This window comes from Amblyomma maculatum, chromosome 6 (genome assembly GCF_055883805.1).
Source record: "Amblyomma maculatum isolate TAMU_Amacu chromosome 6, ASM5588380v1, whole genome shotgun sequence".
Taxonomy (NCBI): domain Eukaryota; kingdom Metazoa; phylum Arthropoda; class Arachnida; order Ixodida; family Ixodidae; genus Amblyomma; species Amblyomma maculatum.
In genome coordinates, this window is record NC_139349.1 from 179,672,447 (window position 1) to 179,684,592 (window position 12,146).

Genomic DNA, 12,146 nt, shown 5'->3' on the forward strand with positions numbered 1-12,146 from the left:
TGATATATTGTCACGCGCCTTCGTAGAACGTCGACGGAAGATGAAAAAGAGCGGTCGGGTAGATCGGTGAAGGAGAAGAAAGAGCAAGGGCAGAGGAACGCTTGTACGCTTCGCCGCAGTCCTCTTTGTACAGATCCCTGTAAATAAACCCCCCGTGCGTACAAAGTACGTAACATCGCGTACAAAGTACGTAACATCTTGGTGAGAGGTGCTTGGGTAGCGACCACGGAGCGTTTCATCTACCGAAGAAGTCGTAGACTTGCTGGCCTACCACCAATGCCATCAGACATGGCTGAAGACAGCAGTACCGAGCAGCCAGGACCATCCACGGCGAACAACTGGCCCCATTATCGAGAGCCGCGTACTTTTTCCGGAAAACCTGAGGAGGACGTTGATGAGTGGTTGAAGCACTACGAAAGAGTAAATACAATCACTCGACCGCCGCTACTAAGCTGGCTAATGTGGTGTTCTTCCTTGCCGCCACTGCCTTCGACTGGTTCGATAATCACGAGGATTCATTACGTACATGGGCTATCTTTACCAGCGAAATCAAGAAAAATTTTGGAGATGAACCTGCAAAGAAGAAGCGCGCTGAACAAACTTTGTTTCACCGGGCACAAGTACCCGGAGAAACTTGTACTGCATATATCGAAGCTATCTTAAAGCTATGCAGACTCGTCAACCCCACTATGCTTGAAGAAGACAAAGTCGGTCACCTCCTGAAAGGAATAGGGAAGACGTTTATAATTTTCTTATTAGCAAAGAGAACCTGAGCACCACCGCTGATGTTATAAAGCATTGTAGAACATTTGAGGCTCTCAAGCTGCGACGAATTAAACCTAAATTCGGAAGACTGGCCAATGTCACCTCTGTAGCCAGTGTTGAAGCCTGTCCTTCAGTTTCCATGGCTGATATGATACGAGAGATTGTACGCGAGGAATTGTCAAGATCTAGGGACGCCATCTGTAGTGAAGAATATGTGCGGCAGAGTTGTGCACCGCAGGCAAATGTTGCCGCCCTGTCCACTCCGTGGGTTCAACCTAGCGGCGCTTCGCATATGGACGATCAGCGCAGCTATACTCAACGTTATGACCACCAGCCGATGGAAAAGAGGCCCGCCTACTCTGAAAATGTGGTTCGTCAGCAGCGAGAGCCTCGCTACAACCAACGTCGCGAGTTTGTTAGTGAGGACTCTTATGCTGATCGCTGGCGCCCTCAACCTGTGTGCTACAGGTGTGGCATTGCGGGGCATATCGCTAGATACTGCCGCCGTCGTTTTCCAACTGTACAAGATTACCGACCCCACGCGAACATTCATGGACGGGTGCACACCGAACAACAACGATCCCCGACTATGCCTACTGGGGACTCACACCATTCGACACATTTGCGGAATTCATCTCCTGCATCTGATCGTAGTGTGACGCCGCCACCCCAGCGCCCGCGCAGGTCACCTTCCCCTGGACGTCGTTCTACCCCTCCGCCTCCGGGAAACTAGGAGGCGCGGCCGATGGAGGTGAGGCCGCCGGCGAGTCGATGACGTCCATACCTCTGTCCGTGTTTATGTTAAAGAACAAATTGGAAATGTTTGTTGATGGTGTGAAAACAATGGCTCTTGTGGACACTGGTGCTACAGTATCTGTTATGAGTTTGAGGTTTAAGAACCGCTTAGGTAGAAAAGTAATGTTCAGTGGTGACCGTGCAGTGTTATTCCGTGGTGTCGGTGGTGAACCTTTAGTTCCTCTTGGTGTGTGTGCTTCGGATGTTGTTATTGGCGGCCTCAAGTTTAGATTAGAATTTGCAGTACTGCCTCGGTCTACGCATGACGTGATTCTTGGGATTGATTTTCTGCAAGAGTGTGGTGCAACTTTAGACTGTGGTACGGGAGAGATTGCTTTGAATCCTTCACTACTTTCGGTTCTTGTGGATGACTCAACACCTGAATTTGGAGCATTTGCTGTGGAAGAAGACACAATTGTGCCAGCGTTATCTGCAGCATTCGTGCGGGTTTTCTCTATTCGGAACCAGTGCGAATCTTTTGAGACTATAGTAGAACCTACGAGATTGACCTGCTCTAAGAAGAGTACCCTTGTGGCCTCGTTGCGTCATTCACGTGACTAAAGGCCGCACTCAGCTATGGACAGTGAACCACTCCGAAGAGCCAACTGTGTTGCCTCGGGGCCTGAAACTCGCCCGTTTCGAGGAAGGCATATCCGGTTCCGTCGCGGCGTTAAACAGCTCTGTCACTGAGCAGCAGGTGCGACCAGGCATGGAGACCCAAGTTACGGCTATGATTAGTAAGTCTCTTTCTACAACTGAGCGTCGTATTCTAGTGGAACTACTACTGAAACACGTGACAGTGTTCGACTTTGCCAAGGATGACTCAATGCCACTGCCTACCAGTCGTATTCATCACACGATCAACACAGGGTCCGCCCTCCAATACGTCAGCAGCCCTATCGAGTCTCAGCAACTGAACGTAAGGTAATAGATGAGCAAGTTCAAGACATGCTAAAGCGCGGCATTATTCGAGAGTCCTGTAGTCCTTGGGCAGCTCCAGTTATCCTTGTTAAAAATAAAGATGGCACATGGAGGTTTTGTGTTGACTACCGCCGTTTAAATTCAGTCACAAAGAAAGATATCTACCCGCTTCCACGTATAGATGACGCAATTGACTGTCTGCACTCAGCTTCATACTTTTCCTCTATAGACTTGAGATCCGGTTACTGGCAAATCCCCATGCACATTGCAGACAACGAAAAAACGGCATTCGTAACACCAGACGGACTTTATGAATTTAACGTCATGCCTTTTGGATTATGTAATGCACCTGCCACATTCGAGCGGTTCATGGATACAATTCTACGTGGACTAAAGTGGCAAATTTGTTTATGTTATTTGGACGACGTAGTAATATTTGGCAAAACATTTAGTGAGCACAACAGCCGTCTGGATATCGTAGTTAATTGCATGGAGCGAGCTGGCCTTGTACTGAATGCAAAGAAATGTCATTTTGGCGATCGTGAAACAATTGTCCTCGGTCACTTAGTTGACAAAGAAGGTGTTCGACCAGATCCCAAGAAAATTGAAGCCGTCAAAAGTTGACCAAGTCAGTAAAAGAGCTGCAGAGATTTTGGGGCTATGCTCGTACTTTCGACGCTTTATACCAAGGTTTGCAGACATCGCTTACCGACTTACGAGTCTACTGCATAAAGATACACCATTCAATTGGACCAGCGAACGTGACTCAGCTTTCCGTCATCTGAAGTTTCTTTTGACCTCGGGCCCAATCCTCCGCCACTTCTGCCCATCAGCTCCAATTGAAGTACACACTGACGCAAGTGGTATCGGTATCGGCGCTGTACTTATACAACGCCATGGACGCGATCAGCACGTGATAGCGTATGCCAGCCGCTCGTTGAGTAAATGTGAAAGAAATTACACGGTTACGGAGCAAGAATGTCTAGCCGTTGTTTTCGCTGTACAGCGCTTTCGTTCCTATCTGTACGGGAATGCTTTCACGATTGTGACCGACCACCATTCCCTTTGCTGGCTCGTCAGTCTTCGTGACCCCTGTGGGCGGCTCGCTCGATGGGCTTTACGCCTACAAGAGTTTAATTTTACTGTGGTGCATAAAAGCGGCCGTAAACACTCAGATGCTGACTGTCTTTCGCGTTTGCCGCTTCAAACGACTGATAATGAATCAGACAATTTCGATGAATATTTGGCTCCAATTGCACAAACATTCCCCGATCTCAGAGTTTTCCGAACCGAGCAACGCAAAGACAAAACATTAACTTCACTGTTTGATTCCGCCAACGATCCTATGAAGAACACATTTGGCATTCGCGAAGGAGTGCTTTACAAGAAAAATTTCGCCTCTGGGGGTGCACGTATGCTTCTTGTCGTCCCGGAAAGCCTACGTATCACAGTTCTAGAAATGACGCATGATGATGCCACGTCTGGTCACCTGGGAGTGGCCCGAACACTCCACCGCACACAGCAGCGATTTTACTGGCCGAAGATGCGTTCAACGATCAAGCGATATGTAGCCAGCTGTGTGCAATGTCAGCGCTTTAAGCTGTCGACTTCAAGCCCACATGGAAAACTGCAGCCAGTCACACCTCCAACAGCCCCGTTTGAGCAAGTTGGCATTGACCTTCTTGGACCTTTTCCACGGTCCTCTAAAGGAAACCGATGGTTTCTTGTGTGCGTTGATTATTTAACCCCCTTCTGTGAGACAGCCGCGATACCATCCGCTACTGCGTCTGAAGTATCAAATTTCTTACTTCGACTCGTCATTATTCGGCACGGCCCTCCTGCAGTCATCATTAGTGACCTGGACGCCAATTCACAGCGGACATTGTCGAAGAACTTCTTCGCCTCAGCGCCTGCAGTTTTCGCCACTCCACGCCATATCGTCCCCAAACGAACGGTGTGGTAGAACGAACTAATAGGACGCTTACCACCATGTTGGCTATGTACGTCGCTGCAGACCATAAGGACTGGGATGGCGTTCTACCGTTCATTACGCATGCATATAACACAGCGCAACATGAGACAACAGGCTACAGTCCCTTCTACCTTCTCTATGCTCGCACGCCTCGCTGTGCCCTCGACACCATACTGCCATTTTTCATTCATGACGAACCTTCTCTTGCTACCACACTCTGCAGAGCTGAAGAAGCCCGCCAGCTGGCCAGAGTTCGAATTTTATCTTCACAAGAACGTTCTAAGAACCGCTACGACGCCCGACACCAACAAGTTTCCTATGCTCCTGGTGACTATGTGTGGTTGTGGACACCTCTCCGTAAGCGTGGTCTTTGTCAAAAACTCCTTTCACACTACACCGGACCGTTTGTTGTGTTAGAACGCATCAATGACCTGAATTACGTCATAGCACGCATAACGGCGAATGGTCGACGGTCACGGCAGTCTCAGGTGGTGGATGTAGCCCGCCTCAAGCGATTTCATTCCAGAGGATCTCTGTAACTCGCTCGACGGGCTTCGTCTGCGAGGAGAGAAATGTCACGCGCCTTCGTAGAACGTCGACGGGAGATGAAAAAGAGCGGTCGGGTAGATCGGTGAAGAAGAAGAAAGAGCAAGGGCAGAGGAACGCTTGTACGCTTTGCCGCAGTCCTCTTTGTACAGATCCCTGTAAATAAATCCCCCATGCGTACAAAGTACGTAACATCGCGTACAAAGTACGTAACAATATCGTTTCTGGCTGTTTACAAATTAAGCAATGTGCACCCCACGGAAGAAAAAACCTTTCTCTTGCAAAAACACTTTCACTGGCAAAGTTCCAGTGTGAAGCATAAGAAAGGTTTAGCCGCTGCCGGCCTTTCATTCTCTTTGCCCTCTTAAATACATTCCTGCCTCTCTTGTATATGGCCCTATAGATGGGCTCCGGAAGAACAATGTCGCACAAATCTTTGTACAACTTTTTCACAGTTGATAAATATTCTTTTGAAAATCTTGCAGAAACAAATCGCACACTTCGAACAACTTCTCTAATGTAACCAAAAATACCTCTCGTGTAACATTCGGTTGGCACAACAAAATCTGGCAGTGCATTTCCAAGCCTAATTTGCCAGACAGTGAACAAAAATGGATCATGAACGTCGCGCAGGAACATAAATCTGATGACAATCTCCAGCAAAAAAAGATGCCCTAAGCCCACGCCTGGCGGCGATTACAAGCCTGAAATTTCCCAAACCCTGTCTGGTTGTTTCACACCCAGACAGATGAAAGAAAGATGATAAATGCCAAGGCTGCGAAACGAGGGGGACCCTCGACCATGTACTTTGGGAATGCCCTAAGTCTTCGGGTGCTAGTGACAACCTCAAAAGTAGAGAAGCCTGGGACACCCTACTGCGAAGCGAAATCCCCGCTCTTGGCGGCTGAGGCCGCGAATAACGAATGTATATTCACCAGTCCTTAGTCGCTGAGGTTCCAGCCCCCACCCCGTTCCTAGGTCTGCGGGACAGGAGCGGGGAGTAGGCGGTCTCCTAACTCGGTGGAAAATAGTTTTTATCATCATCGTGACCTAATTTTTTCACCTATTTTAGTACTTCATACATTCAAATTTGACGCCAAGCTATTGGTAATGAGACCAATTTCGTCTTTACTTTTACATTTCTTGCCTCTAAAAAATTATGTAGTAATCGTTTCGGCCTAATTATTTTTTCGGACATAACATTACGTCACGTTCTATTCATTGACACCACTCATTACCCTCTACCACTTTTCAATTACTCACAACTGCTGCGGACAACTTTTACATTTTTTGCCTGAAAACAATTACCTAATAAACTTATTGACCTAATTATTCTTTCGGCAACAACATTACGTCAAGGGTGGCTGTTCCTGGGCCTATGGGAGTGGGACTGGTAGGTCAACGCCGCTTACGGCGGGGGTAGAGTGTTCTAGAATAACACTGTAGGCGGAGGCTAGCCTGCCACCGAATTTTTATCTGCTGTAGGCCGTCATTGCACCCGCATCCGCTTAGGTGGTGGACGACGGCTGTTGCGACGCCCGTCTTTCTCTTCCTCTTTTTTTTATTTCTTCTCTACTTTCCTTCTTCTGGTTTGGTTTGTGGGGTTTAACCTACCAAAGCGACTCAGGTTATGAGAGACGCCGTAGTGGAGGACTCCGAAAATTGGGACCACCTGGGCTTCTTTAACGTACGCTGATATCACACAGTACACGGGCGCCTGTCCGAACGAGGCAGTGGAGGTGGCTCAGCTACAGAGCCAGTAAGTAACAGACCCGTGCATTTTTTTTTCCTTCTTGCAGCCACAACAACCCTCTGCCACTGCCTGGGGAGATGCCCGCGAGCGCATGGTATCCTATCACGAAATCTCTCTCCATTACCGTGATCAACGAACCATCTACCCTCCTCCTCATAAATCTATGACTAAGCTACAACAGGTGACGTGGCGCCAGCTTCAGTCCCGTACATTCCCATCCCCTGCTTTCTTATCTTTGATACATCCAGGACTGTTCTTGCCGCAGTGCACCCTGTGTGGGGCACCTAAAGCTGATTTTGAGCATATTATGATCAAATGCTCGGAATTCCACCCTCCAGCCACTTGGCAACTCTCCGACCTCGAGCGATGGGAGGCTGCGGTGTCCAGCTCTGACCCGGCCGTTCAAAAGCGGCTGACAGACTGGGCTTTGGGTGTCGCTGGGAAGCACCAGCTTCCGGCCACAACACGCAGCCAAGAGCCGACCCATCATTAGCATGTATTCCCTTAAGGCTCCCAAATATAAAGTTTTTCACCACCACCACCACCACCCTCTATCGATTGATACCACTTCTACCTTGTTCTCAATTACTCACAAATGTGACAGACACAATTTTGCTGACGCCGTCTGCGGACGCGGTCTGTGGTCAAAAATTTGTGAATATAGCGAAATAATGCTTTCGCATTAAAAATATAAATGAAGAGACAAAAACGGGAGAATTTTGGGAGACTCTACTATTTAGCTCACGCCCTGAGACTCCGTCAGGTGTAATGCGACGACCGAACACACCGCCCGGGTTCAAGGGATCCAGGCCGTCGTTAAGGCGGATAGGTTGACGCCTATCTTGTACCTTTTGGAGATTAAAGTTTTATCACAACCATCACGGCCTCCATGTGCACAAGGAAGATGGGATTTAAAGCGGAAAGATTGAAGAGCGTGCCGTATTGGAGGGCTCCGTAGTAATTTCGACCACCTGGGAATCTTTAACGTGCACTGACAAAGCACAACACAGGCGCCTTTCCGTTTCGCATCCATCGAAACTTAGAGCCAGTAATGTGGTTTAAGGAAAGGGAAGGCACAATATTTTTCAATTTAACTATATAGTTCCTATATCAAAAAAAGAATGGTACCACCGAATAGAGCAGCAAGGAAAGATGTGTGACAAAATAAGTTTTTGCGGGTCAAGTACGTAATTAATTAGACAGAAGTGGTTTACAGGAATGGAAAGTCCCAGTGTCTATCACTCTGGAACTCCCGCTGACACATATCGCGGACAAAACAGCAACGCTTAGACTTACGCATTTCTTCATTGCAAATCGATTCTGTAGTGATTTAGAAAAACGTTTTATTTCTTTTTGTGCTTGCGCTTATTGTTCTGCTTCTGATTGGCCAAGAATAATGCAACCGCCAGTTGTAGTCAGTGCTGTGTTCGTCGCTCATCTCGTCTAGCGCGTCTGTATTTGCACAGTTTCATTATTGTTTTCAAAACTACATCGCCTATTTTATTTGAAATATATGAACGTGGCTGATTTAAAAGCAGTCTAAGGGGCTTTCAAGCATGCTTGCTAGAACATTAGCACGGATTCAGCATCGCTTAAACTGATCATACGCGCGAAAAATTATTTCAAATGACTTCGAATAGTATCTGAAGCGAAAAGCTACACTATACGAGGGTCGAGTTTCGTGTATGCCGTATGCGGTATGCCGCGACCGAGTGACGTCACAGCTAAGGCGAGCCCCGACGAAGATAAAGTGCCGTGGCTGTGGCAAGGAGAACCCGGAGCAGGGACACACGTGCACCCCAGTATGCCAGCTGTGCGGGGGAGCCCACATGGGGGAGCCTACATGCAAGTGTAGGAAGATATACAGGAAGCTGCACGTGGCTACGAAAGATGCAAATATACGAGAAGATGGAAAGACTAAAAGCGGGCCCAAAGGGAGACCCATATCCGGAAGCAAGTCAGTCGGGGAGCCCTTGAGATTCCTGTCTGGGGCGGAACTTTCGGATCATGAGTTTCCGAGCTTGCCCTCCAGGGTGAACCCGGATCTACCCAAGGCGGGAATCTAGAAATCGGTAAGCTTCGCGGGCAAGGTCTCCCAGGCTAGCCCAGAAACAGTAGCGCTGAAAAATGAAAATACAGAGTTGAAAGCGAAAATAGGAAAACAAAAGGCAGAAGTAAAAAGACAAGGCACCGAAATTGCGGAGTTGAGAAAAATTATAGCAGAATTAGTAAACAAGCCGAGGCCGGTAGTGCCTCTAACGCAAGCGGTAGCGCAAAAACCACCGGAGGCAAGACCGATGACAGAAGATGCAGAGGAAAAAAATGGACTCGGGGGTGGCTAGACCCCCTTCGATAAAACGGAAGGCAGGCAAGACCGACCCCCTTGTGACGCTTGAGAGGAAACTAACGAGTAAATGTGGAAGCAAAATTGATAGGAACGCAGGAAGTGAATAAGGGAAACGTTCTAGGAGACATTAAGGGTTCAATGGACCAGATTCTAGCAGCATTAAGCGGCCTCACCGAGAGGATGGCGAAAATAGACCGCGTAGTTTTTCACAATGATGGAAGGGAATAATAAGAAAGAGAACGCCACAATTTGGCAATGAAATTGCCGTGGGTACCGACGGAAGCGAGCGCTCCTGCTTGGTCTATATTGCTTGCAGTATGTTCTAAATAAAATAAAAATTACAGCAGCACTTGGCACATGTAGAGGACAAACCAATTGCTATAGCGCTGCAGGAAACCGGAGGAAATCGGGTCCAACTGGCCGGATACCAAATTTTCTGTAGCGATAGGGGTGAAAAATGCAGAGTGGCCACGCTGGTCAAAAGGAATATAGCAACACTAGAGCGCGACGTGAGCACGGGAGACATAGAAGCGGTTATGATAGAAATATTCACGGGACGCAAGAGAATAAAAAAGGCATATTTCTGCTTAATGTCTACAGCAACCCGAGGCAGAGGAAAATGAAATTCGGAACGATATTTAGAAAAGCCATCAAGCTGGCCGGGCCAAGCCCATTGGTGATCGTGGGGGACTTTAATGCGGCACACCAGGAATGGGGGACACAAGGCAAAATTCGAAAGGCAGACTTCTCCTTGAGGAGGCCCAAAACATTGGACTAACCTTGCATACCGTTGAAGTGGATTATGAAGATGGCGCGAAAAGGGACGAGAACAAGGAAGGAACACCAAAATAACAGGACAGGCGCCAACTTTCAACTGATGTTTATTCGCGCAAACCCTTTCATTTTTTATGAAGCACCCAAACCGTATCACAAAGGCCTATCACATAGTCATCCGCGTGGAGCACTCAGATCACCGGCGGTATTGGTCACAGACAAGAAAACCTCACAGTATAATAAGCCAGTAAACAAAAAATAGTAATTCATCACGGTAAAGCGCGCCATCCAAAAATATATAAAAGCAACCTGTTCGAAAGAGTCCTAAGATTATCGGAGTGCACAAACACACAAAATAAACATATCAACCACAAATTGAAAATCAACCACACAATGCAGATACGCTCGTGCCCAAGACAAACACGGCACGTGTTTGTAATCTTCCCTTCGACCGCAATAACGAAAACAGGTGACAATGATTGCCAGAAAGGCCAACAGAAACGCCGAAAAAAAGTTGCACATGAAGGCTTGAACAGGTGACAATGGAAACAAAAATGACCAACAGAAACTCGGAAAGAACGTGCAAAAGAAGTTTAAAAGCTAAGGAAATCAACTCATCGTCAACGTAAAACGAAAAAAAACCGAAAACACCTATCAAGAATAAATAAAACCCAAGTATAAAATCTACAGGAATCAATCAATCAATCAATCTTTATTTAAGTTTGTACATACAAACTGGGGATGGTGAGAAAAAAGCAGTGAATTATGCACCGCTTGACGGGCCTCACCACCCCTACAAGTCAGCAGTAGGCACAAGGCAAGAACAACCACTGGTAAAAAAAAAAATGAATACAAGTGCATCTACAGAACAAGGTTGACAGAACATATCTCATAACTGGCAGCAATAATAGACGCAGAAGACCGTGAGGCTATAACACAGAGTGGCACAGTACGTTCAAACACAATTGACATCACTGTAGCATAGATTGCTGAATGAAGCTTTTACGAATGGAAGAAAAAGACATAATATTCACTTGGTCACTCAAAGGGGTATTTAGAAACTTTGGCACAATAAATCTCAACATACAAAACCCATAGTTAGTTCTGCACTTTGGTAATGCAAACCTACTCTGCAGTCTGATGTCGCATGATGAGTGGCGACATGTAATAGGAACAATTTCAGAAAAAAATGAATCACCCTTTTTTATCGTTGATTTATAAAGACATGTAAATCTGTAGTCAAACAATTTGTTGAAATGTACAATATTATATTGTAGGTAAATGTGTTTAGTAGGCGAATCATACGTCCCGTTGACAATTGCGCGAAGCATTTTCTTTTGTAATGTTTGCAGTTTAATGACATTGGATACCGTTGTATGGCCCCAGACAAGAAGGCAATAGCTAAGGTGCGAATAAAAAAATGCATAATATAAAGTAATTTTAGTTTTGATAGGTAGAATATGCCTGTTACGTGAAGTAATTCCGACAATTCTAGAAAGCGTTAACACAATATTATTAACATGGGCATCCCATGTCATCGTACTGCTAAACGTTACACCTAATGATTTGAATGTGTCCACGTACTCGATTTCACTGCCATTGAGGTATAACGAGGGGCGGTAAAGTACTTGTTTTCCTTTAGGAAGGAAGAGTACTGCTTTAGTTTTTTCTTTGTTTATCTTTAATGAGTTGGCTGATGACCATGTGGCAAGCGATAAGAGCGTGCGATTCGCGGTGTCTGCTAAGCTTTGTACGTCTTTGGAAGAAAAAAATAGGCTGGTGTCATCTGCATATATAATGTATTTTGCGTGGTTACTGATATTAGGGATGTCATTTATATATATATTAAACAGGAGTGGCCCTAAAATGCTGCCTTGAGGGACGCCATTCGAAATTCCTAGAATCTGTGAAGAGGAATGATTAATCACCACATACTGAGAGCGTGAATTCAGATAAGATTTGATTAGGCTGAGAGTATGTCCGCGTATGCCATAGTTCTCTAGTTTTGCAAAAAGAATATCGTGATTTAGGCAATCGAAGGCTTTACTGAAATCAACGAAAACACCGAGAGTTAGAAGCTGTGACTCAAAATTATTTAAAATGTATTCTTTTTGGACGAGTAGCGCATGCTCCGTCGACCTATTTTGTGTAAAGCCATACTGACAGTCGGTTATTACGGAATGTTTCTGCAGAAAATGTTGCAAACGGATGCGAATCAGTTGTTCTAAACCCTTAGAAAAGTACGGAAGTACAGACACTGGCCTATAGTTTCC

General features: G+C 46.3%; 1 protein-coding gene across 1 annotated transcript; it reads right to left on the bottom strand.

Annotated features, from left to right (window-relative positions):
• Positions 1–10,663: 10,663 nt before the first annotated feature.
• On the bottom strand, positions 10,664–11,795 carry LOC146187489 (uncharacterized). Its single transcript, XM_084605780.1, has one exon. The coding sequence runs from the start codon at positions 11,409–11,411 to the stop codon at positions 10,845–10,847; it is 567 nt and encodes a 188-aa protein (XP_084461906.1). The 5' UTR covers positions 11,412–11,795; the 3' UTR covers positions 10,664–10,844.
• Positions 11,796–12,146: the final 351 nt, after the last annotated feature.

Coding starts and splice junctions, on each gene's coding strand:
- LOC146187489 (XM_084605780.1), bottom strand. CDS start 11,411: ATGACATGGGATGCCCATGTTAATAATATTGTGTTAACGCTTTCTAGA.